The 26,481-nt window shown below is 53.0% G+C and overlaps 1 protein-coding gene across 10 annotated transcripts in view; it reads left to right on the top strand.

Annotated features, from left to right (window-relative positions):
- Positions 1-26,264, top strand: part of ATOH8 (atonal bHLH transcription factor 8) — a 31,357-nt gene extending 5,093 nt beyond the window's left edge. Inside the window, exons 2-5 of one of the 10 annotated variants that reach the window (XR_012133450.1) lie at positions 4,891-5,082; positions 8,388-8,450; positions 21,974-22,423; positions 25,203-26,264. Coding sequence is in view for 7 of the 10 variants with exons in the window: in XM_073241637.1 (XP_073097738.1) it covers positions 4,891-5,082; positions 8,370-8,450; positions 19,852-19,920 (342 nt within the window). In the remaining 3 variants the exon portion in view is untranslated. Of the gene's footprint in view, positions 1-4,890; positions 5,083-8,024; positions 8,340-8,369; positions 8,451-19,851; positions 21,947-21,973; positions 22,424-25,202 lie in introns of those variants that run through there. The other 9 variants (XR_012133449.1, XR_001855319.3, XM_017674308.3 and 6 more) reach the window with 9 other exon arrangements.
- Positions 26,265-26,481: the final 217 nt, after the last annotated feature.

Genomic DNA, 26,481 nt, shown 5'->3' with positions numbered 1-26,481 from the left:
TGAAGGAAGTGCCAAGCAGGTGGGGCCTGGGTGCTTCCTCTGCTGCCCCTGGAGTCTCCAGGGGGATCCTCAGCTGAGTGAACTCAGGCTGGCCCAGAGTGGGTGTGGCATGAGGACAGTGTCCGCAGCCCTGCACCTTCCTCAATCTCAGACCCTGCAGGATGCCAGGGGCCATGACCTCATAGCAGATGATGCCCGTCTCCTCAGGAGGACTGGTCTGCTCTGGGGACTCCATGCAGATGGGTGGGGGGTGACAGAGGTCTCTACCTGCTGCTTGATGTCCACAGTCACCAGGGAGGCTGTTATTGAGCCTCATTGTATTGGATGAAGTGCCTTCCCTGGGCCTGTTGTTGTGTATCTGTCGTGCTGCCATCCCATCTTACAGACGAGGACACTTACAGAGACAGATGAAGCCAGATGTGTACCCAGGCCTGTCTGGCTCTAGGGTCATGGCTCTTAACTACTAAGACCCAGGTTCTCAGGGTCCAGCCTCATGGCTGTGTAGGAAGTTGGGATTTTAAAGAATCTATTTAAATAGAAGTTGATAAGGACCTTGAACAGCTCTGGGTGGAGTGGCTTCACCCAGGAAGCCAGTGCTCATGGCATGAGGTGATTAAAGACTAATTTCAAATCAAGTGGACAGAGTGATGTTGGAGCTCTGTGGGCCCAGGAGTCTTGGTGGACTTCCAGGAGATCATCTGGGGCTGGGGCTGAGGCTGGGGAGTAGCTGGCACACAGGCAGGAGGGTGAGGACTTGAAGGCCTGTCCTGCATTGGCTGGTAGGTTTCTCTGCAGTAACTTTCTACATTTGCCCACTGTGGTCCCATTCTGAGGTAGCAGGTATTCTTATGGCCATTTTTGGTGATAAAACTGAGGTGCCCTATAATTATGGACTTGCCTAGGATCACATGGATGGCCAGGAGTAGGCCAGGGCCCTTCTGGCTTTTTCCTGCTTCCTGGTGCCCGGAGAGAGTTCGGCTTAGGGTGGGTAGGATGGAATGATATAGGGGCATATGGGGCCTCATGGCAATCCCCAGGCCTGCTCCTCTGAAGCTTTAATCCATGTGGGGCGAGCATGAGGCAGGTCTTCTTACTTTCCCAGGAGCTGGGCAGCCTGTCAGGAGTGCATCCACATAGCCATGCTACCTCCTTTGGCCTGTGTCCTCTGAACAGGGTGAGCAGACAACTGCTGTGGGGTCTCTGCAGGTGATGGGGTGGCTGGGCTCTGGGCCTTGCTGTGGATGCTCAGAGAGGTAATGCACAGAGGCTGGGGTCCCATGGCATCTCCCAGCTCAAAAGGGTGGGCTGCCCTTTTCCCACCTTAGGCTATAGATACTCATCCAAATCCTCAAGCAGTTGTTTCTGGCCAATTGAAAAGAGCCCAGCATCAGTTGAAAACTCAACTCATCTCTCAGAAGCTGAGAGACTCAGGAAGTTCTATACCCTCTGGGCATCAAAGTCTTCTTACTGTGGTAATAATCATTTCTGCCCCACTGGGGCTGTGTTAAGATGAATATAGGCATTGTATTCAAAACACCAGCCCTCTGCTTGGCCTTAGTATCTCACAGTAAATAGCAAGAGGTGGCCTGGTCCCAAGAGGCATGGAGGGTACACAGGCATTGTGTTCCCCACTCCCTAGATGAGGAGACTGAGGCTCAGAGGAGTGAAGGCACTTGCCCAAAGCCCATTGCTGGTAAGTGCCTGGGATTCAGACTGGCTCTTTCCACCCTTGCCTCAACTTCCCAGAACCAGAACCTGCTGCTAGACTCTTACTTTGTGGGGATAGCCCAAGCCAGGGATTCCCAGCTGGGCTGGCAGGGGCCAAGGGGCTGCATCTTGGGGTGTGGGCACCAGGAGGATGTGGAATTAGCCAGGTAGGCAGAGGAGCAGCCCCTGAAGGGAGGTGGAGGGGGAGGAGTAGGGGTGAGCCGCCCATAGGTGCCCTTGGTGTCCATTGCATGGTCACCTCTGTGGTGGGAGCTGGGAGAGCCCTGTGGCAGCCTGCCTTCCTGGGGCACTAGACAGATGAGCTTCTGGCTCCAACTGGGTCTTAGTGGGGTGAGCTGAGGCCCAATATGTCACCTCTGATTTTCTATGTGCAGATGGGATAACAATCTTTATTTGGGGGAAGGTTTTAAACGGGGTTAAACTACTTGTAAATAGCTACCACAGTGCCAGATACACAACTAGAGCTCAATAGGTGGTATTCTTGTTAGACCTGGATTTTGACAGAAGCAAAGTGATAAATTTGGCACAAAACTGGCCCAGAATCTGGTATGGGAATCCTGGTTTGGCCTTGACCTCATCTATTGCTCTATAGTCCCTCGGTGACCCTAGATCTTTGCATGGAGATCCCTCCCAAGATTCTTGCTCCCTATTGGCAGGGAAGCCCAGTTTCTCAGGCTGATGAGCTCAAAGAGCAGGGTAACTCCCAGCATGGCTTCTGATGGAAAACAATACTAGGGGACTGTGTCACGGAGCTACACCCAGTGTCCAGGGCCTCCACCAGGTGGGCATTCCCTCCCAGGGTGCAGAGGAGGCAGAGGTGCTGGGCTTGCCTTAAGACCCCCTCCCCTGCCCCAGGACTCTCAGGATCCCACAGACCATGTTTATTTGCTCAGGCTGATAAAGCAGGATTCTGTGGACTCTGGTTGGAACAGGCAAAGTGCATTGTTCTGCTAGCTTCTCATGGTTTTTCTTGGATGGGTCTGGAGCTGTGGCCAGGGCTGGGAGTGGGAGGTGGGAAGGAGGAATGCCCAGGAGACAGAGTTCTCTCTGTCACCTCTCTGCCCCTCTCTGGGTTTCCTAGCTTCGTGAGGGGTGACTCTTTGTCTGCTGGAGGATTTTAAAAGGCAATAGCAAACCTCACCTCTGGCATGGGCTGCCATGTTAGGGGTGATGAGCAGGTGCTGTGTTCTGGCTCCAGATTTCCTGCTTTTTATATTCTCTGGAGCCCCTTTTTGGAGAATTTATGCACCACTGACTAAGAAGCCCCTAACTTGCATCAGGCCTTACTCTGTGTAATGCACACAGCATCTCACTGAATCCTTACCATGCTGTGAGATCAGGCCTGTTATCAATATGAGGAGGAAACCAGGGCTTAGGAAGGTTGTATCACTTGCCCAGGGTCTTACAGCTCAGAAGAGTTAGAGCCAGGAGTTGAAGCTAGATGACTAAAAGGTGTGCATGTCTAAGCTCTGCACCAAATAGCTGGATCTCCATTTTCAGAGAGAGGAAAGGTTTTTGAACCCAGTTCTAAACATTCTGGAGTCATCTGGTGGATGTGGAGGGGGACCATTCATTTGTTCATTCATTCCTTCATTCAGCAAACCCTTCGAAGGGTCCTATGGGCAGGAACTGGGCGAGGTCCCACAGATACGGGCTTTCCCCCAACAACTTCCAGGGAGACTGGCCTTTAAATGAGTCAGAATAATCAGGAGGTAAGATGGGAGCTATTCTAGCCCTATTAAGGGAGGTGCCCCTCACTGCTCTCCTCACTTGCTGCCTGGGTCACGGTTGTGGAGGGAGGTCAGGGAAAGCTCCTGGACAAAGTGAGATTTAAAGTGAGATCAAAGTGGATGATGTATTTAGGCTCCCCAGCCGTGGTACCCGTCCTGTGCACTGCAGGAGCATCCTTGGCCCCAGTCCAGGAGAGGCCATTAACACCTCCCTCTCACTGTCCCCCAGTAGGGACAATCCAGAATGTCTGCAGACATTGCCAAGTGTACCCTGAGGGGCAAAATCATCCCCGGTTGAGAGCCTGCCCTGGAACAGTGCCTGGCATGTGGGGCTACTTGCTAAATACTCGTAGATGTGCTTGCTGTGGGGTCCCACTCTGTGGGATGAGGGTTAATCAGTACCAGCTGGTGGTAGGGCTAGATGCTGCTGTAGATCCTGTAGAGCCAGGGAGAGGAAGAGCCTGGACTCTTGGTTGCTGGGCGAGCACATTTGTCCTTTTAGGTGATGGGTGTATCATAGCAGCAGTAGGCTCCATCAGTGAGCACCTGCCCCATGGACTTTGTGGTGTCAGTCCCACATTACAACACAGAACTCTGCTGTGGTCTGTGTAGCTATTTGCTCACACAACACAAACATTAAAGGCCAACATTAAAAAGTTACAGGCGCCATCTCTTCACGCTGTAATACCTCTGTGTGATGAGAGAGTGTCTAGTTGGCACTGCATCACTGCCAAGCATGTTCAGTCTGGTGGGGGCTCTAAGGACTTCCTATGCAGCAGTTGTGTGCCCAGCAGCACCCCAGGCTCAAAGGGCACAAAGGAAAAGAGGAAAGGAAAAGGGAGGCAGCCACGCACCATCCTGCTGAGCATGCCACTTTCCTTCTCCCATGTTCCCACAGTCCCGGGGGCCTACCTCCATGAGGGTGGTAGAGCCTCACTCTGAGTGAGCTCCGTAAGTCAGGAGCCAAGTTATATTCATTGTCAGACCCCTAAGGGCCCAGCAAAACACATGTCACTGAAAGGAATGAATAAATGGAATATCAGAGCTAAAACAAGTCTGTTCTCTTAGAGACGTGCCTCAGAGAGGGTAGGGGACAGAGCTTGGTTGTTGTGGGGATTCATTGTGCTTCATTCAGACTGACTGTCAGGCATGAGCTGAGCCTCATTTCTTCCCCTACAAAATGGGAATGCCTCCTAGAGTTTGTGAGTGTGACTGAGCTGAGCTGTGTGTGCGGAAACAGCAGGTGCTTAGAGTGAGAATTAAATTCAGATGGAGGGATTAGATAGGCCACCTACACTGCCCAGCAGTCCCCTTTTGGGTGGTGGGGACATTGTCATGACCGGCCGCATGCCTGCCTGGCCAGGGTGCCCCATGGGGCCGCGCTCAGCACTGAGGCCCGGGCAGCTCCTCCTGATGCCTTCTCACCCACCAGGTGCCGTGTTACTCGTACGGGCAGAAGCTGTCCAAACTGGCCATCCTGAGGATCGCCTGTAACTACATCCTGTCCCTGGCGCGGCTGGCTGACCTCGACTACAGCGCTGACCACAGCAACCTCAGCTTCTCCGAGTGCGTGCAGCGCTGCACCCACACCCTGCAGGCTGAGGGCCGTGCCAAGAAACGCAAGGTACCTACCAGCCCCTTAGGCAGCGCCTCTGTGGGAGGGCAAGTGAGGGGGAACAGGAACTTGGGGTGCCCCACACACCCAGGCTTCCAAAGGGGCCAACGAGATCAGCATCTTGTAGGTTTGCTGGGGGTTGCCCCAGCCTCAGAGCTGCTCACATTCTTGGGATTATGGGGTGACCCTACTCCTGGTAATGGGCTGCTGGATGCCTTGGACAGTCATCCAGGGCCTCTGGCTTTGCTCAGCACTTAAATGAGGATTAAGTGCTTGATCTCTGAAACTCTTAGTGGCCTTAAATGCTCTATGCTGAATTACCTGATAGATGTCATATCAGGGTGAGATCCCCTAAGCAGCGTCTCACAGCCTAGAAGAGCCCTTTGGGATGTTTTTGGAATAGGACTCGGCCTGTGGGTTACCTGAAGCCATGCATTAAGGCAAGTGAGGTTCATATATTCATTCGTTCATTCTGGGGAGATTTGCTGAGCCCCAGCCATGTGCCTGAAATGCAGGGAAGGGATATAAAGATGACAAACACCTGGTCCCAGTCCCCACACAGCCCACAGGATGGTCCTGCCAGTAGATAAAGGTGGCACAGTCTGGTGAGGAGGTCTCAGAGGTATATGCTAGGGGTGGTGGAAGGCCAGGCAGAGGAGGGACAGGTTACCTCTGCTGCCCAAGGGAGTATGAAAGGGTATCTTAGTGTAAGTGGTGTTTGAGGTGGGACCAGCAGGACTGCTAGGAGGTCACCAGGCAGATGAAGCAGGTAGCAGCATCTGAAGTGAGGGAACAGCCTGTATAAAGCCTGATGTGTTTGGAGAAATATGTGCAAAGGTATTGGGCACCGCTTTGGTTCCCAGATGGCCTGTGCTTACAGCATTTCCATCTGGGGTCAGTGCCAGGCAGTGCTGAGTAAGGCTTATGGCAACTCTTTGGATCTCTGTTCCCATGAGGCTAGGGGAGAAAGACAGGGTGGGACTGGCTATGTCTGGTAGGTGGATGGAGGCTGTGAGAGATGCCTGGCTCCCCTGGGCATCCAGGGATAAGGAGGGAAGGGGGACCTGGTGACTGACATCCTCCTGAACTCTTTCCTCGCCCGCCCCTCCCTGTTATCCCCGACATTCCTCCCCCAGACCCCTTCTCCAGCAGGTTCCCCTCTGGGTTCTCCAGGTTTCCCAGAGGCTCCTGGGCCCCGAGCCAGGGAGGCCCCCGTGGGCTCTCCTGCCCATCCCGAGGAGGGCCCCAGAATGTGCTCACTACAGCCATTGCCGCCGCTGTGGGAACTGCACATTGCATTCCTGAGAGTGATTTAACATGGACCAATTAGATGGAATCCTCGTCAAGTGTGAGAGAGGAAGTGCCACTGGCTGCTCTCAGAGCAGCTTTCCTCTGGAAAGTGACACGGGTAAATTAAGGGTGTGATTGATGGCTCCACGCAGGGCTCTGTGACAAAGGAGGTTTGTAAACTTCCAGTGAACTTCCCCTGGCATTTGGACGGGCTGCCTGGAGGTGTGAATGGGCAGGCCCCATTTGCTCCATCTCTGCCTCTCAGTCCCCATCCCTGTATCTCCCCTTACCCACTAAAGGCAGGAGTACTAGAAAGGTATTGGCCCCCTCCCTCCCTCCCCTGTCCCTGGATCGGAGCAGACAGTGTGCTGGACTGGGGAGGGGCCTAGGAGGTGAGGAAAGAAGTGGGTGAGGTGAAGATGCCCAGCAGTGACAAGCATTTGGCTTCCCCCCAAATCACCTCAAATCTAAGATACCTTAGAGAGCATCTGGTCCAGCTCCCCATGGTCTAGACCAGAAGACTGAGATGCCAGATTGTGGTTAAGAGCATCAAACAGCCCTGAGTTACAAGTCCTGGCTTGGCCACCTACCAATGTGTCATCTAGGATCTATTTTTTAACCTATTAAAGCCTCAGTTTTCTCGCTGATGTATGGGGATGGTGGCAACATCATCAGTGATTTCTAAGGCCCTTTCCTGTCTGACTGTCCAAGTGGAGGTTTTGCCTTGCCTCAGAAGGGCACAGGGCAACCTGCTTCATGCATCGCCTTCTGCTGGCGAACTGTCTCAGGGCTGCCATTTCCTGAGCGCTGTGCCTGGACAGTCACTACTGCCAAGAGGACTTAGGCAGGCAGGGTCCTCGAGCTGCTTGGACACCTGAGGCCTTCTCCAGCCCTGGCATTGCACCCTGGCAGGTTAGGGGTTCACAGGACCAGCCCTCTCTTACCATTTGTACCCTCCTACACCTCTGTCACCATGCAGGTAGAGGAGTTCCCAGGGAACTCCCTGAGAATGGTCTCCAGTTAACCACCCAGGGGCCCTGAGTGCCTGATGCAGACCACCATTTTGTTAACCAGAACCAAGGGAGCTGCTGTCCCTGGAGATACACTCATTCACTTATTCATCCATTCACTTAGTAATTAATTAATTAATTAATTAATTCAGTGTTTATTGAGCACCTGCAGTGAGTTAGAGACCAGGAATCCTACGCAAAACACATGGCACCATAATGGGTATTCCTGGTGGGTGGGCTTGACCCTCCATAGTCCCTGTAGACGAAGCACGTGGATTTGCGGTGCAGATCAAGCACCTGTACCCCTCCCCTGTGGCCATTGAGGTCAGCCTGAAGGTATGGGGATGGGTATGAGCCAGGATTACATCCTAATGAGGGAGCTAGAAAACAAAGAAAGAAGAAACTAGAAAACTTGTGCCGATGTAAGTGATTGGCTCTAAGGCAGTCCTCGATGAATGCTGGCTGTGTGGGGCTGACCATCCAGTATGACTCCTGGGGATTTGAGCTATCCTGTTCGAGGATGGCTCCCCATGGTTAATGCGTCCCAGAGAGGCTGTTCGACCCCTTCTCAGGATGCCTTCTTGATAGATGGAGCTCAGTCTTAACCTCTGAGATCCCCAGAAGGTCTAACAAGCTGCCTTGTCCCTTCAGACCTGTGTGAAGAGTGGGATTTAAACTCAGCTTGCCAAGTGGACTTGGCTCGCCGCCAGCCCCCAAGTGCATCCTTTTGCCTATCTCAACCCTTCCCAGCCATGGGGTGGGGAGCTACATCCGTTGACCTGTGAGTCCTCCATCTCTGGCCCCACGACAAGACTTGGAAGTTTCAGAGCTCCATTTGGAAGCCTAGGTTGTGCAGAGAGTCCTGTGTCAGAGGGTGCCCAGCAGAGAGACAGGCGGGAAGAGTGGAAGGGCTCTGGAGAGCTCAGTTCTGACTCGGGCTGCTGCAGCTGGAGATAGTGCACGTTAAGCACCTGGCTCTGGGCCACATTTCTGCAGCTCCTGTTTTTAAAGCAGCAACTCCTGGGAGCTTCTGAAGAAGAGGAGGAGGAAGAGGAGGAAGAGCAGCACCTGGACTGGGTGAGCCTTGCCAGACCTGCAGAATAGGAAAGGATCAATTTCCCACAATCGAGCGCACCACCCTCCAGAGATTTTATGCCACTGAGTAATAATAATAGTAATAGTAACAGCTACTAACATGGTTGGCGTAGCTGAAGCCCTGGTGATAAATGGCCAGTAAGTCCCTGCCCTCAAGTTGCTCACAGTCCCCAGGATGGGGGTGGGGAGAGAGAAGACAAATCCTAAAGTGCTGAGTTGAGGATGGGCGGTACCAGAGGCCTGGACAGCAGTAAGGACCCTGGGGCTGTGACTGTAGCTGTTACCAGCCCAGGAAGGCTGGCCGGGAGCCTGCGCCCTGCTGCGTGGATAGTCTGGAAGCCCTGAAGCTGGGGCAGCTCCCTCAGACTTGCGTCTTCCCTCTTTCTTGCATTTTCCCTGCTTTCTGGGCAAGGGGGGCTTTTCTCTGATGAGAGCATATCCAAGGGTGACCTGACTTCTCTTTGGAAGAACAATTTTAAGTGCAAATTTCTGTACCCACAGTGCTGGGGACAAGCTGAGGTGACACACTGGTTTTGAGTTGGGGTGATTAATGGGAGCTGAGGATGTTCCCAGGGGTCCTTGGCTGTCTGGGTGGCTGAGCCCAGGCCTCAGGCTGACCTGGTGGCACCTGCCCTTTCTGTGGACCATTCGTGAGCCCTGGAGGATGCAAGGCTGGGTCTCAAGAGCTCCTGTTCTGGCTGGATTCAGCGCCTCCATGTGCATGGCCTTCTGTGTCCCCAGAGTGCCCGCCAAGGGCCACAGTCTCAGCTCTGTTTCCGCCTGCCATGTACATAGTCATCCCATTGGGACTCTGGTCTCCGCTTCAATAAGGGGACTTGCTGGCTGAAGTGATTTCTAAGGGTCTTTTTGGTTGGAATTCCCAAACTGAGGTCACCTCAGCCCCTTTTTCTGTCTAAGTGACTTACTGTGTTACTCTCACTGTCCCTCTGCCCATCAGGGCATTTCACACAGATGTGAGAGTCGCTCACAGATACTGTTGGGACCCCAGTGCAATGCGTCACCAGAATACTGAAAATACCCGACATTCCTGAGCCCGGGTCCTGTGCCAGGCATGGTGATTATGCTTCCCATGCTACCACCTCGTCGACTCCTCCCACCAGCCCTGTAGGGTGCTGGCGGAGCCCCATTGCACAAATAGCAAACTGAGGCTTGGAGGTCTAAGGAACTTGCCCAGAGCCACTTAGCTGGTCAGAGAGGTGTGCCAGGGCCCCTACCACCTCCCCATCCTGCCTCCTACATGAAGTGGGGTGGTGAGACGAGGTTCTGCTCCAAATCCTCCTGGCCAAGTTACTGAGTTAAATGCCATTTGCTTTCAAAGCTCATGGAGGCCATCTATGCTGGGAAAAGAGGGGGGTGGGTGGGAAACCACCGTCAAATTCCCTTCTAGTCATAAAAAGGGATGCAATTTATTTTTTCTGGCATTCCAATTACATAGACGTTTGTCACCAGCTGTTTGTTCTAACACGGAGTGTTCTCTCAGCTGCTGTTTCTCCTCTTACATTTGACACCGTCAGTCCACAAGTCTGGCAGGGACCGGGCTGGAGGGATCACTGGCCAGGGCGCCTCACAGGTGCCTGTCCTGGAAAGGCAGAAAGCGGTCCTCTGGTGTCCCCCGGGTGGTCCTGAAGTGGGGTGGAGCTGGGGTGCTGCTTTCCTCTCCTTTCACACTCTCTTCAGCCCCTCCTCTTTTCTCCTTTCTGAAATTGCTCCCCTCCTGACAGGCACTCACATCCTACCCTTCTCCCCAATGCACTGTCTAGAAATGCAAGCTTGGGGCCCTGGGCATAGCAAGAAAGAACCAACTGTTCATGCTCAGAAGGTCACAGAGACCTGGGAAGTGCCACCTGGGAAGTGTGCTGACTGGCTACCTTGGGGATACAGAGACCCTTCAGAGTGCCCCCTGGAACTCCCCTTTAAGTCAAGGTGCCCCTCTGGAAACCCTTGTGGAGTGTCAGTGGCCCTCGTTCAGGACACTGGAGTAAAGGAGTCTGTGAGGGTGGGGGTTAAATCAAGAGACCCCTGCAGTTCTTTCTAGTTCTCTGTGATGCTGTCATTTAAATTTAAGGCACATAAAAGTATAACATAGAGACCCTCAGCAAGGTCATGAAGTAGACGTGGAGACCTTTGGGGCCTGAGACCTGGGTTTGAGTCTTGGCCCTGGCACTTCCGAGCTGTGCAACTTCGGGTGTGTTACCTGACCTCTGTGATCCCCCATTCTCTCATCCATAAAGTGAGAGCCCACATACCTTCCTTGCCCCCTTGCTGGAAGGATTAAACAAGATCCTGTATGAGAAAGGTCTGGCATTTTCTCAGTGAGAGTGCCAGGAAGGAAATCTCCAGAATTTATAGCCGTAAGGTAGCAACTTCACTTGCACCCCTCAGACAGGAGTATGTCAGAAAAGAGCAATGCCCGGGGTGAGCAGTGACTGGCCAACCGAAGGCAGATGAAGACAAAGAGTTCTGAGTGGGAGATGCTTCCTCTCCAGCACTTCAGCCCAAACTCCTGGTCCCTGGTTGAGCATTCAGCCAGCCCAGAAATCTCTGGGCTTCTCAAGTTCATGGATTTATACAAAAAAATACGTGAATCGTGTTTGGTTGTACACAATAATAATGCTGATAAACAGACTATCACCAGCAATCATATCGCCCACCCGGTGAGTGCGCACTGTGTGTACTACCCTTTATTACATTAACCCCACAAGTTAGGACCACTTTCCCTCTGTGCAGAGGGGAAACTGAGGCCAAGAGAAGGGCACCTGTAGCTAATAAGTGGTGGAGCTGTTTTGAGTCTGTGTGTCTTTGATTCCAAACTCTGAGCTCCTCAACTGCTGAGGCCAGCCGGCCCACACTTGCACCCTGGCCAGCAGGGTGGCCAGTGCCCAGGAGGCCCCCAGCAAATGCTGGGAGCAGTGCCGTGCCCAGAGCAACAGCTCTTATGTAAGCAGCTGGGCTTCAGCAAGTGGAGGCTCCATTTAGCTGCAGGGAGCCAATAGCCCACTGGGGGTGGCGCTGGGGGTGGTGCAGGGTGGGGTGGTGCAGGGTGGGGTGGGCCAGGGTCGGGGTGGTGGGGGCGGTGTCATCAGCCCCAAGCACCACCAGTGCTGTGCCACCAGTGAGGCCTGACACCGGGTTAAGTCTCCTGGCGGCCTCTGGCTGCAGCTGGGAGCATGCCTGGTTCCCATTCGGGCGCTGTGGTTTTGATTAGCTGTTCTGCGAGGCCAGCCTGCTGGTGAGTTCATGGGAGCTCCGCTGGAACAGAGGGTCCCCCGCCCCGCCGCCGCGGCCCCCCCTCCTGGCAGCCCCAGACTCCAGATGTTCTGAGCGCTTGCTGGGAAGGCCTGCTGGCGCCACGGAGGGCAGAGGGCAGGGAAAGCACGCGAGCTGGAAGCCCCAGCACTCAGTCACCGCAGGCCTTGGCAGCCCGCCCAGCCCTCTGCTGGCACATTCCCCAGCTCTCCCCTGGCCATCTGTTCCCAAAAAACCCTTTCAGAGCCTCATCATCACTCAGGATACAACAGTGCGAGCAGCTGGTTTGGAGGCAGCAGGGAAAACCGTGCAAAAGGTCCTTTGTGGGAGAGGAAACTCGCTTATGAATAACAGGGCCGGACGCCGTAAAAGCTGGCGGCTGGAATTCTTGTTTCTCAGGCGCCGCTGTTTTCTCTTGACTTTTTATCTCTGGTTTTTATTTTGTTTCCCCTTGTTTTCTTTTTATGTTGTTTCTTCCTCTTCTTACACCAGTTGTGACTTTTCTTCCTCCTCGAAGGTGGCCAGAGGCCACCTAATTAGCTCTCCTGGAGGCTGTCGAACTTTTCTTTTTTCTTCTCAAAGCTGTTAGAATTGGGGATGGTTGGAAGCAAATGTTTTCATAAACCTCAGCTGGAAGGGACCCGTGAGGAAAAAGGTGCCTGGTAGGACACCGTGTGGGCAGGGCCCAGGCGCATGGGTGTTCGGGTCTTAGACAAGCGGCAGAGGGCTGTAACCAGCCTGAGCCTGAGGACGCCAGCAGTGTGTCCAGAGAGGGAGCCCGGGTGGAGGCCCCATCGGCTCAGTGGAGAGCATCGTGGAGATGTGCCAGGAGGACAGTGGCATTCATAAACAGCCCAGTGCCTGGGCCCCTCAGCTGATTGCAGGATGACATGAAGCCTTTTTTAAGAACTGGCAGATGCCGCCAGAAGCTTCTGGGAGATGTCTGACTGGAATCTGGGCACCTCCTGGAAACAGTCACCAGGCAGCCTGTCCAGGGCCATGGGGTGCTGGGGCAGGGCTGGCAGCTGGGAGGCCAGCACTGGGGAGGACAAAAGAAGAGAGGAGGGCCAGGGCCTGGCTGCCTTCCTCACACCCCCCAGAATCCCAGGGAGTTGCTGAGAGTCAGGCCTGGGGCTGCCAGATGGAGGTGGGAGAGACCCCCCTCTGCCACCCCATGTTAGATGGTAGCAATGGGATAGGGGGCCATAGGTCAGGGGCCAGAGTCTGGGAGTTTCCCCTTTTCTTCCTCAGTTCCCTGCACCCCTTTTCCACTGCCTGCTGCCTCCCCGTCCCTGACTGTCCGATCAGACCCAGAAGCCCTAGCAGTGGAAAAAGCCCATCACCCAATGCTGCTGTGGGTGGCTGCCTTTGCACAGGCAGAGGGTGCCAGGCCTTAGAGGGCAACTGTGTGTCCTTCTGCACTTCCCTGCCCTTTCCTTCCCTGCTCCTCTCTTCCCCATGTCAGTTGGAGAGACAGCCATGCAGGCAGGACCAAATATTTATATTTATCGCCACTTCAGGGCCATTAATCTCACTGTCTGAAGGGCTTGGCACAGGGCTAGATGCACCCTCCACACTCTGGCCTTGGTGGGCAGGTGTCTGGGTCTGGCTTCTGAAGCTGTGTCAGCTCTGCCCTGTGTGTGCTCAAGTGTCTTATCTGGAAGATGCCCAGCCTACCTCCCAGATCTACCCAGGGGCCAATGGCACAAAGGATATGAAATTGCTTTGCGAACTGCCCCCTCCCTCCCATGTCTTCTGCCTGAGAAACTGGTCTTTCTGGGGCCAAAGGTGAGGAGGACCTGGGCACCAGAAATTGCTTTTAAGCCTTGAGGCTTCCAGAGGACAAGGGCAGCAGGAGAACAGGGCTGCCCTCCCACTGGAGTGACCAGGCATGCCCTTCCCACTGCCAACTTTGAGCCCCTGTACCAGGTACTGCAGAAGGCCTGGAACAGAGGGACACCTGGCAGGCCCCGGTTTCCCACCTATCTTTGAGCAGGTCAGCGCTTTTCTACCCGTCCCAGCAGACCAAAAAGCTGGCACTAGGAGAAAACATGAAACCCTATCTTCCTTGAGCTCCTAATATAAATATTTCTAGAGGGCAAAGTAGGAAGCCATTTCCTCCTTTAAGGTTCTCCTGCTTTCTGCCTAGAATTCACAGCCACCTGGGGCCTGGACCGGCTGCCAGCTGCTCCCTGGCTCAGTCCATCCTCACCTGAGCCCCTCCAGCAGCTTGGCCAAAAGCCAGTCTGACCAGCTCACTCCCCTGCTCAGGGGCTCCCCACAGGCCAGGGGAAAAGGTTATATTCCTTATATGACATCTGACCCTCCCCTCCAAGTGACCTGACTTCAGCTAGTCACTCCCTGTGTCCCAACTTACACTCTAGTTGCAGAACTCCTCACCCAAAGGGTCTATTTTCAGCCTCTTTGCTCATACTATCCCTTCTGCCTGGAATGCCCTTCTCCCCTGTCTGTCTGGCTAACTCCTGTTCATTCTGGAAGTCTCAGCTCCTCCTGGGAGCCCTCCCTGACCTCTTACCCCAGTATCCTCCTTAGGGCCCCACTACCCTTACCACTGGGAAGTGTACAGTCTAATTCAGAAGAGCATCTTATGATATACTGTGAAGTAATGTACAAAGTGTTGTATTATGTGGTATACTGGAACCCATTTTATATCGTTACCTTATATTTTTTAGGTGATCTTACATGATGTAAGTTGTGGTACATAACTCTACAAAACATTACATAGTGTTTGTTTAGTACCTGCGTCTCTAGCTAGACTGTGAGCCCTTTCATTTTTTGTATCTCAGCACATAGTAGGCCTCCAAATAATGATATGCCATTCCTTCACCTAAAACCCACACAGCTGGGGCTGAATGTTCCTGTGCTGAAGGCAAGGACTCCAGGGAAGGTAAGCGAGGGGCTTCAGGACAGAGCCAGGAAATGCCCCTCTCCTCCAGGCCCCTTTTGGGGAGCTTATGCTCTTGTTCCCTTTAATCAGTGAGGAAAGCTTTGCATTTCACATCACAGAACCCTCCACCCCACCCGGCTCCAGGCAGCAACTTAAACTAACAGGGGCTCCTGTTTCTTACAGCTACAAAAACTAAAGGAAAGCGGCTGCTTCCTAGGCTCTAAGGCTTCTTTGGGTGTTCATCTCATGGCTGCATAGTGACTGCCATAGCACTGAGCACTTCATTCTCATGCTGCATCCAGGGTGGGGGCCTTGCTGAGAAGTCTTTCTCCTTACTAGTTTAGTTAGTTCTGTCCATACATCCCTTATCTTACCTGAAAGGAGTGCTCCCTCTAAAACAGGGAAAGGCATCAGGACCTCTCAGCTGGAAGGGCAGCAGGGTAAACAGCCACATGGCTCATCCCTGGTAGAGTGATCCTGATTTGTGACAGAGTGGTTTTCTTCCCAGTGGGGCTAACCAGTGTCATAACCTTAACCACAGTCCCAGAACCCCATTTCCACAAGCTTGCCCCTCCTCACTGCAGCCCCCACTCCTCACCATAGCAGAATGAGTGCAATAACTCCATTTCCGACTGACAGCATTGAGGTTAAAAGAAGCGAGGTGACCAGGCCAGGCCACTGGTGACCTCATGCCTCTGCACAGCACTTTACAGTTTGCAGAGCCCTCTTACACCCATTATTCTCTCATTCAGCAACCCCTGAGGTGTACTATACTAACTGGCAGCTAGATGAGGCTGGGACCCAATGAGGTGAAGTCACCCAGGGTCACACAGCTGGGTGGCACTGGACAAGCCTCCCAGCCCCATGAAACCAGTGCTTCAGATCCCAGGTGGTCACTCTGCTCCCCGCAAGGTGAGGGTGTGAGCTGCAGGTGGGTGTCTGGCAGTGCAGGGCCCGGGCCTCGGAAACGCAGGTCTGAGTCTCAGCCCAGCTGCTTATGAGATTTTAACCTCAGGCACTCGCCCTTTCTGAGCTCATAACACATGGCTGGAAATGCCCATGGTGAGGAGGACTCAAGGAAACGATGGCCATGAAGGGTTTTGAAACTAAAGTGCTGCAGAGTCAGCAGGGTTCCTGGGGGAGGGTGGGCACGGGGACCCTGAGTGTCCCCTCCCCAGCACGTGACTTAGAGAAAGGATACAAGACTGGGCTGCTCAAGGACTTGATTCCATAGCCAGGCAGGGGACACAGGGTTGTCCCACTGCTGTCTGCCATGCATATGTACACGTGCATGTGCACACATGTGCCCAGTATGCTGGTGCTTCTATAGGCACCGCCTGTCAGCATCAGGTGAAGGGCCTCCCAGTGGTGGGAAGGGGCTGTACACTGGGGAGGTGCCCAGAGGTCTTCAAGGATTTCAGAATTTGCTTCTCTCCCCTAGGGGTCAGGAGCCCTTAGGAATGGTCTCTCCATAGCAGGCAGGGCAGAGCCTGGTGCTGAGCCCACTTACAACCTGGAAAGCAGAGTAAGGTGCTGCTGGGAATCACCCCCCCACCCATGACATCAGTGTTCTCCTGCCACCCCAACCCCACCACAATGCACCCCTGGTGTGGGTGGGCATCTAGCATGGTTATTTGCAAAAGTTGATCCACTTGGGCCCAGTTGCCCCCTCCATGCATACATACAGTGCCTCATCACTTGTTCAGTCTCTTTAGTTACATGAGCAGAAAAAGATGAAGAAAGCATGAAGGCCCTGCACATTTATTAGGAATAAACATTTCTGAGTGTTTACTATGTGCCAGGCCTTGTTCTAGGTGCTGGGTCACCTTGGAGAACAGCATAAAGGCCCTGCCCTTTGGCACACCAAGCTATGACACACAGACCATGCATCAAAGTTCCTAGGAGAGCCCACTGTCCTTAGTCTACACACAAGCTTGACTCCCTGGCATCCAGCTGAACAGAACCAACCTGCTGAAGCAGCCAGCCGGCTCGCGGAGCAGGTGCAGTGACCACACACAGCATCACAGACAGAGGCCTAATGGTGTGGGAAGAAACAAAAACAAAAGGGGCAACTCCAGAGGCTCAGAGAGCCAATAGGCTTGGGGCCATTCAGTGTCAGGGTAAAGGAGCCCCAAGCCCCAAACACCTGGGGAGCCTTCTGTCGTCTGATGTTCTTGGGCTTGACCATGAATTGTCCAAAGGAAGCTACAGCACATCCGGTAAGGCCTGACTGAGAATGCAGAGAAGTACATCAGTTACTGGGAAAGGGCTGGCCAAGCCGCTCTGGCACAGAAAACATGAGGTTTCCTTTCCCTGGGGCTATTGGTTTCTGTGCAGGGGCTCTTCTAGGATGCCAGCATGGGGAGAGCAGGGCTCTGTCTGCTTTGCTCACTGTGGGTCCCCAGTACCTCGAAAGGAGCCTGACCTAGTCTAAACACTCACTAAATATTTGCTGAACAAATGGAAGGATGGAAGCTTGGGGAAATGAGGTGTTTCCAGTTTTGTCCTGAACATCTAATAGGCAACTCCTCTGTGCCCAGCACTGAGTGGGGCCCTGGCAGTCTAAAGGAGGGACGTAGCTTACAGGTGTGCTCTGACCTATGGCTGTCTAATACTGAGTGCTTGGCTTTGCAGCTGTTATGTCCTTTAATCCTCCTTACAACTTCATGTAGTAGATTAAGTGAAGAAATTTAAATGAAGAGGCACAGAGAGGTTGAGTAACTTGCTCAAAGTCACAGAGTTGGTAGAATGAGGAAGTCATGATTCAAACATGCTGTCTGATGCCATAGCTGGCACGTCTAATCACCGTACTATATTCCCTGTCAGTGTGTGTGTGTGCACATGCATGTGAAGTGTGTGTGTGTCCATGTGTGTGCGCAAGAATCATTTCTCTTCCCACCTTGGCCTCTCCCTTGTGTGTCTGCTGTCATTTTGTGGTGTCACTAATAGACAGGGTGGCAGTGAGTAAAGAGCCCTGATCCCACCCTGCCTGGATCCCACAGTGGCTGTAGAATGCAGCTATGAGGAGCTTAGTGAGGAGCTAGAAGGGGTGCTTTTCTCATCTTAAAACTGCCCTTGCCCACTGTTATTGTGGAAATTGATTGTTTGGGCTGTCCAGGGGCCTGATGACCACCCATTATTGCCTACAATTGGTCCTGAAATATGCACAGCTAGACTCCTTCCTGGGAGTCCCTGGAGGCACACTGGTCTTTGCAAAGGCCCGCTGGCCAGCACTCCGGCGTGAAGGGGCTTGTCTGGTTGGTGCCCCACCACCCCTGCTGTCACTTGGCGGTCAAGAATGGAGTGGAAGGGTGATGGGGAACAGTCTCCAGCCAGGGTGGAGGCAGGCCTGACAGGCATCCGCCCATACAGTGGTTGTGTGTGTATGTGTGTGGTGTCAAGGAGTGTTTGTGGAAGGGTCAGGAGTCAGGGCCCTCTGGGAAGCGCTGAGGGAGCAGGCCCTCCCTCACCTGGCTGGGCCACCTGTCTGCCCAGCTGTCTGTTCCCCTCCAGACTTGGTGCCTCCTCTGGGTAAGGGGCAAGGTCATGGGCTCCTTGAGCTCCTGGGGTCTGAAAGAGCCATGTGCAGCCGAGTGGAATTGGCTGGACAACATCACAGTACGGGGAAACAGATGGGAAGCTGCAGCAGCTGGGCCTCAGGCCTTTCCTGGGCCAGCTCGACCCTCACAGTGCTCTGTTCTGTGGGTGGGTTAGGAGGGGGGCCAGGAAAGACAGACAGGTTGATGGACGTGGAGAGATAAACAGAGGGGAGGCCAAGAGAGAGCTGGCACAGAAACACACAGGCAGAGCACAGGGAGAGAAACAGAGATTGGCAGCTAGAAAAAGTGGCCTGCAGCCCAAGAAGGCGTCAGCACGGCGGGGGCCTCCGTCTCCCTGGCCATCCCCTGCAGGCTCAGTGGGCTCCCTAGGAGCTCTGGCTCTGGCCCCAGGAGTGCCAGGTTTCGCACTGCCAGCCACCTTCCCTGGGCTCCCAGGGATGAAGACTGAGTTCTTCTGAGAACCACGGGAAGGTGGCAGCTGACTGAATGGCTTGGAGAACTGCCAGTCCCCTTTGCCAGTGAAGAAGCTGGACAATCCAGGGCCAAAGGGCCTGCCTCCTTCTGCTGCATCCCAGCAGTGTGACCCACAGCAAGTGAGGAGACTGCTCAGGCCTCCACTTCCCTGTCTGTAGTATGGAAGCAGCCTTAGCCACCTCCCAGGGATTGTGTAAAACAACACATGCAAAGGAGCACAGTGTGGTGCCTGGCAGGAGGCCACTTCAATGAATGGTAGCTCTGAGCGTGGATTTGCTCACGTGTCTCCAGGCCTGGGAGGACCAGGGTGCGAGGGCAGCGTGGCTCCTTCCTGCAGGAGCTCATTGTGGATGTGTGTCGGGGAGCGAGGGGATAATGGCAGTCTCACCGACCGTAACTGTGGCCCAGAAGGATATATGAGGAGTCAGTATGCAGAACTTTGGCAGTTTGGAGGAGACACCTGTTCTCTCCAGCCTGCAGGGAGGTAGGAGCTGGGGCTGACAGGCTGAACTTGAAGTGGCCCTCATGGGCTCAGCAGGAGACAGCAGGGACACAGCCACAAAACCCCATCTTCCTGGAGCACACTGTTCCAGTGGGTGGGCATAACTGCACACAGGCTTTAGGATGACAATGTGTGGGGACATGGGCAGCATTCACCCAGTGCTTGCCCAGCAAACCTGGGACCCGGCTTCACTTCCAGAATCTTAGCAAAAGAGGGGTCTCTGGGGTTACCTGTTCTCATTCTCAACATTGTCCAATGCGGTGGTGATTTCTCACGGGTAGGGGAGTTCTTCTGTATGTCATTGACTCACTCTGAGGTTTGAACATATCCATGGGCCTCATAAATGAGGGGTTTAGACTGCTGGATGCCCCCCGCCCCATCATGGGGCAGGGTGGCTCTTAGCGGCTCAGGCAGCTGTCTGCACACAGCAGCTGGGAGCCCTGGCAATCCCAGTCACTTCTCTGGTGAGCAGCCTTGAGGGCTGCAACAGGAGTAGGTGGGGTGCACAGCATTTACCAGCAGTGGTGGTTTTCAGCTGTTCCCTGCAGTTAGACTGTAAGCTGCCCCAGGGCAGGGGCTGTAGCCCCGGTTCCCATCAGAACTGGCACCCAATAGGAACTCAGGACATCTCTGTTGAGTAAATGAGTTTTTCTCCCAATTCATGGTCCCCAGGCAGATTCTTCTGGCTCACAAGGAGTTCTGGCCATAACTTTGCAACTGTTAGATGCCTGGGACTTCTGAAGGCGCTCCCAGCCTGGAGACAGTGTGATCCTTGATTCACACCATGTTCTACCCTCGGCAAATAGCAGCCAACTCAAACTGCTCATAAATTTCCTGCCTGTCACCCCTGGCGCCCGGGACCAGGCGGGGTGGGAGGCACTGGGGGTGGGCTGGTCCCTACCTGCTTCCAGTTCCCTGGGAAGTTTGGAGGCCAGCAGCCCAGGCCTGTGCTTGTGCCCAGAATAACTTCAGCAGAGCGGGTCCCTTGGAGATGTGAACGCATATCTGCCAAAAGCAAAGACATATGGGCTGAAATGTTCGAGAAAACGCAGCCACCAGCTTACGGTGCAGTGTGCACAATGTAATTCCACTTTCCTCAAATACTAATAGGTATGTCTGAGCCTAGGAAATATATCTGGAACAATACCACCCAATGTTATAATTTTCTCTTGGTGGGGACAACTGAGGTGATTAAAATTTTTTTCTTTTGTGCACTTATTTGTCTTTTCTAATTTTTCTATAACCAACATGAACTACCTATGTCCTTTAAAATTTGTTAACTATTTCATTGATGTTATGCATTTAAAGTGTAAAGTTCAGTGGCTTTTGGTGTTTTCATATGTGCAACCATGAATCACCACAGTCAATTTTGGGACATTTTCAACCAGGCCAAAAAGAAACCCTGTATGCTTTGGCTATCACTCCTACCCTGGAGTCTCCCCCATCCCTGAGTAACCACTGACCTATAGATTTCCCTGTTCTGTACATTTCATGTGAATGCAATCATATAATACATGATCTTTCATGATTGGCTTCTTAGCATACTGTTTTCAAGGTTTATCCATGTTCTAGCATGTTATCAGTACTTCATTCTTTTTTATGGCTGAATAATATTCCATTGTGTAGCTATACCACACTTTAGTTACCCATTCATCAGATGATGGGCATGACTTAACGAAGATTTTTAGATCATGTTTATTTTTTAAAAAGAATCCATTGAAAGCAAATTGGTCAAGAGGGCATTGGCGCAGTGTGACCATTTCTGGCTACTTATTCCACAGACTTTTCAGCCTGTGATGCTATTTTATGTTTTTAAACACCAGATAGTCAAACAGAGCATCCAGCTCTGCAGGAACATGAGCCAGCACCTTCGAGTGCTTGTGCTGTATGCCACACCCTCCTGGGGGCTTGGCTCAGTGATTCTTTGCAGCCGACCTAGAAGGTGGGCAGCATTACTGTGCTCATTTTAAAGATGAGGACACTGAGGCTTGGAGAGATGAACCAGCCTGCCCAGGGCCCCACAGCCCACTGACTTTGGGGCCACGGTGAACCCAGTGCTCAGCATGTAGACCCAAACATGAAATCCCCTTTCTAGCCCATATATCTTCCTTAAAAGTAAGGTAAAGTAGTGCCTAATAGTGTGGGTCTTGAAAATTACTTCCCCTTTGCCCTCCTGGCTTGTCTTTCAGATTCTAGTTTTAAAATAACATTTGAAATCTGGCTGTTCTTTTTCAGGACAAACCAATTTAAAAAAAACTGTCAGGATTTCAATGCCATTGGACATCTTTTTCTGCACGTAGAAGTAGTCAAATAGCTTAAATATAGAAAAGATGTAGAATTTGAAAAGAGTGAAAAATGGCTAAGTAGGTAAAGTGGACATCAGAGACTGAAAATAAATTTAAAAGGTAAAATACCTCAAATTTTAAAAATGTTTTTTAAATGCTTCAAAGTGGTAAAGTTGTGCTATAGTACAAAGATGTGATCAGGGAAGGAAAGCAGTCCACTCAAGCCAGAGACAAACTTAGTAAGCAGATGTGTAATTAGAAAGAAAAAAGCTGGAAGTGAACAAAAGCCAAAAAGATGCAAGATTGTTTCAGGGTTCACAACAATTACCATGAAATTCCCCTAAATTACAGGCACATATACAAAAATGCTCAATGTCATATTTGAAATAAGAAACATATCTTGTGGTATATGAAAGCTACAGTAAATAAAATGCCTGTGACTGGAAATATTTATTCACTCCTTCAACAAATATTTATTGCTATGCTATTGTGTGTCTGGACTGTTCTAGGCTCTGGGGATACAGCATCGAGCAAAACAGACCACAGCCGGGTCCTCATGGAGCTGCCATTCTGGCCACTCTGAGTAAATAGAGCAAACGGGATTTCTAAACGCAATAAACTCAACCCCTTGGCTGCACTGACCAAATCGCCTGCCTCAGACTCAGCTGAAGGGGACCAAGAAGCCATCTTGCATAGTCATTCTCAAAGTCTACTTGAGTGGCAGAGCCTCTGTTTAAAGAGCATCATCAGTGCTGAGGGCCCGTGGTGCAGGGGCTCCCAGGACAGTAGCCAACAGCCTAAGCCAGTGGTGCCCAGACCTTGGCCCACGTCGGAACACCACCCAGAAGCCAGGGCAGGAAGCGATTCGAGAGGTTCTGTCAAGCCGCGCTTCTCATGCGGTGACCAGGATGTTGCTGGGGGTTGCATGAGAAAGGGTCTGTGCTGTGATTGTCACCGAGGTGAGGACTTGCCAGCCCTCTTCCTAAAATCTGCGGTTAGGCTCACGCACACACACCATCACACGTGTATGCTGCTCCTTCTGAAGAGCTGCATGGGTAGGTAGGTTTGTCATCTCTTCCTTAGTCACAGCTGAGTGGTTTACGGGAAGAAAGCTGATGGAGGCTGGACCACTCAGTTGCCTCTGCTGTTAGGGCTGGGATGCTGAGAGACCGGGCAGGTTGGTAGGCAAGAAAGAAGCAGGTACCTGGAAGTGGCCAAGCTCCATTTTTGGCAGTGCCTAGAAGAAAGGGCCACAGATTGTCCATACCGAGGTTTGCAACCCCTTTTCTGCCTTTCTGGAAACCTTCCCTTGGCCAATTGCAAAGTGCCATTTGGTAGCTTCAACTAAGCTTTGCCGGAAGGTCGGAATGAGTTCCTATTCCTCACAATGGAGTTGCAATCACATGATCAAATGAATTGAGGAAAACACCTGCATTAAATAAAGCCACATGAATTTCTTTACTGCTGGACTTTTTAGAGCCTTTAATATGCTGATCTGCATAGTGACTTTCTGAGATGGGGGCAAGGTCTGTGGTGTTCCCCAAACTCATAGGGTACACCTCATCTGGCTAGTGCTCTGCAGAGCCCCCTTGCTGTACAAGTGCAGGAATTAAAGCACAGAGAGGGAGAGCTAGTGCCCCAGGGTCACATAACTGGTTAACTGCAGAGAAGGTCCCAACAATTAAGGCCTCCCAGTATTCTTCCCACCACACCCATTTGACATAAGGCTTCCTTGGACAGATGTTGCATATGCTGGGATCCCTGGGCTGAGGTGGGTGGTGGGAACTCAGGTCCAGTATACACCAAGGAAAGGGTGGGATCAGGATTGAAGGTCAGGCCTTGGCCAGAGGAACCAGCTCCCTTGATCTTGGGTGGTAGAGGGCTTCTGCAGGGTTTGAGACTGGTAGAGGGGCAACCAGTAGGACGTCTCCATCCGACCCAGCCTTCCTCCATCCCCAGACCACAGGCAGACTGAATGAGGAAGGAGCTCCACTGGTCAGCTGTCCTCTGCAGGGCCCTCCCAGGCAGCCAGCGCCAGGATGACTTGGGCTGTAAATCATTGCCTGGGCCACAGACCCAGTGCCATCCCCCTGGGTTTCCTTTCCGATTCTTAATCATCCTCCTCAGACTCAGTAACAAAAAGCAGATTCCTGCTGGGGCCAGCCATGCCCCCTGGGCTCCAGGAATGTGAGCCTGGGCTCACCACATCAAGATGCTCCCTCTGCTCACTTTTCCTTTCTCCCTTCTTAGCCTCTATTAGCAGAAGGACACACCCTTGTCCTGGCCCAGCTCCCTCGCCCTCCCCGCACACCGCTTCCAGCCTCGCTCCGGCCTCACACCTTGGCTGTGGGCCTAGTGTGGCCGCCCCAGGCCTCTGAGGCTCACCAGAGCCTGTGGTTAGCAGGCCCTCCAGCCTTGCGGTTTGGCTCTCTCCCTGCTCCCTGTGCTTCTGCAGGAGCAGCCTCTGTGTGGCAGAATAAACGCTGCTGGTCTGGATTCAAATCCTAGTGCTGCCAACTTACAGCGCTTCTTCTCTGAGCCTGTGTTTGCTCACCTCTGAGAAGGGCATGTGAGAAAGCTCCCTGGCATGCTGGAGGTGCCTGACAGATGTTTTGCTTAAAAAAGAAGTCCTTAGCTGTTTGTTCAGGGTTCTTGCAGGAATCAGAGAGAAGACATATTTGGAACTGCTTCATTAGAATTGTGCTGGGCTGGGTTAGGGGACTGCTGTTACTCTTTCCTTGTTCTGGGTGGATTTGGACCCTTGCAGACCACCCTCCCCCACCCCCACCCCAGCTCTGACCTCCTCCAAAAGCCAAAGTCCCAGCAGCCCCATGACTTTTACCCATCTCCTGTCCCTTCGTCATAGCAAATCATACCCTGCCGTCACGAGCAATACCAAGTTCAGCTGCTGAGTGAAGATTCTGAAGGTCAGGACTTCAAGGAACTTAAAGATGGTTTAACCCAGTGGTTTTCAAACTGTGTCCTTAGCACCCTGGGTTCTGAGAGATGTCCCAGGCTCTGTGTTAGACAGACTGTAATAGGACTCTGTGTTCACCCCACCCTGCTCCTGCCCACTGCTGCGTCCCCTCTACCTTGCTACTCCAAACAGACCAGACCATGTTCATCTGTTTTCGTGTTAGGGTTCTGCTGGTCAGGCTTCATTTCTACTGCTTAGAAGAAAGTTTGAAATTAGGGTCACCCAGTCAGTGGGTGGACGGGCTGCACCTAGAGTCAGCTTCCTGACTGTAGGTGCAGGGCTCCTGTGTGCGGAGTGCCGGGAGAAGGGGCTGCGGATGCAATTCGCAAGGGCAGCGGGCCTGACTCTGAGATGCATCAGAGGTGACCTGGGGGCTGTGGTGTCAGCACCAGGTTTCTGAGCTCCCTCTGCCCTGCAGCCCTGCCTGTTCCCCAAAACTGACAATATCAGCAAGAGCTCTGAAATGCAGAGGGAGGGGGTGAGGGGACAGTGGGCTTGGAGGAAGCCAGTCCTGGGTCCAAATGCTGGCTCCACTACCTACTGACTCCCTCAAGGTAGGTAGGTTTGTCATCTCTTCCTTAGTCACAGCTGATTGGTTTAGGGGAAGAAAGCGGTCCCCTGCTTGGGCCACACAAGTCCCTCCTAAGGCAGCTGCAGAGTAAAGGAGAGGAGATGCCAGGGGGGCCAGCATGGTACCAGCCAGCCTTCAGGAAACAGGAGTCAGAGTACAGCTGCCAATGATGGTTGGTTGTTTCTTTCAGGAGTGACCAACTGCAGGCTAGACCAAGGACACTGCCGTTGGGCCTTCCCAGTCAAGCCTGAGGAGCAGGCGAGCTCGCCAAAGCCAGCCTCATCTTCTCCAAGATGCTGCCAGATGCTCAGACCGCTGCCTCTCAGGGTGGGACGGGGGCATGTCTGCCTCCCTCCCACCCTCCTGCCCTCCCCAAGCCACCGCTCTGTGACTATGCACTTTGCCCTCTGCCTGGCAGGGAGGGGACAGCAGAGCCTTCCCCTTGCCCAGGGCCTGAGGCCCCCTGTCCAGCTGCAGAAATTCATTGCCAAAGATTCCACAGAGACACTGAACAAATGTGATGATAAAACCCCGCAGTGAAAAGCCATGCCATAGTGCTATGTTTTGCTCCTCCTGTTGCCCAAGTTCTATCTCAAGCCAAAGATACATCAGCAATTCCACTAGGCACTCATGGAAGGGATGGACATTTGGTGACCATTGGAAGTGTTCGACTCTGACCTGGAATGCTTCTTCTACCCGGGGCCCTGAGCTGGTTGGTGCAAGATGAGCCTTCTGGGGTCCCTGAGGGAGGCTGGGGTGCCTGCAGGGAATAGGATCTGAGATCCTGGCCCCTTCTCTTTCCCACTGGCCACCCAGGCCGCTGACCCTGATTTTCAATGTCCCCTGGGCCCAGGCCCCTTGGGCTCTGAACATCAGGGGAAGGTGGCAAGGAGAGAGAAGCAGTGAGGGACTTGCCCCAAGGCACCCTGCCTAAGGGTCTTTGCTCCCCAGCTCCCCAGCCAGTCACTCCTTGCCCGTGGTCTGCCCTCCTGGCTGGGCAAATAAGATGGTGCCCTGCTTGGAAGCTGGTGGTCTGTTCCTGATGTGCAGTGGGGCAGAGGGGAGGAAAGGACCAGGGAATGGGCCGGTATGTGGGGGGGAGGTGTGTTCAGAGCCAAGGTCTGCTCCTTCCTTGTGCTCAAAAGGCCAAAGCTGTTCACATCTGTTCTCAACCATCTGCTTCAAATTGAAGTAAAAGCCCCAACATGTAAAGAAAACACTTGCTTGTGTTGAGTGGACTCTGTGGGTGACCACGAGGACTTTCCCCCGTCAGCTTGGGGGGTGTTGTGGGGGAGGGGAGAGGTTGGTCTCTGCCTAGAGGTTGGGAACCTTTCAGGAGGCAGGCAGCATGTGAGTGTGAGCGTCTGCGCATGTGAGGGGCAGGGGGCCCCCCACAGCCTCAGCCCGGACTATGACATGAGGCCTGGACAGGACATGTGAGAACCTTTCTCTTCTTCATCCCACGAGTT

The sequence above is a fragment of the Manis javanica genome, chromosome 1, assembly GCF_040802235.1.
Source record: "Manis javanica isolate MJ-LG chromosome 1, MJ_LKY, whole genome shotgun sequence".
In the NCBI taxonomy this organism is placed as follows: domain Eukaryota; kingdom Metazoa; phylum Chordata; class Mammalia; order Pholidota; family Manidae; genus Manis; species Manis javanica.
Note: the sequence above shows the minus strand (reverse complement) of the source record. Positions and strands in the feature narration are given on the sequence as shown.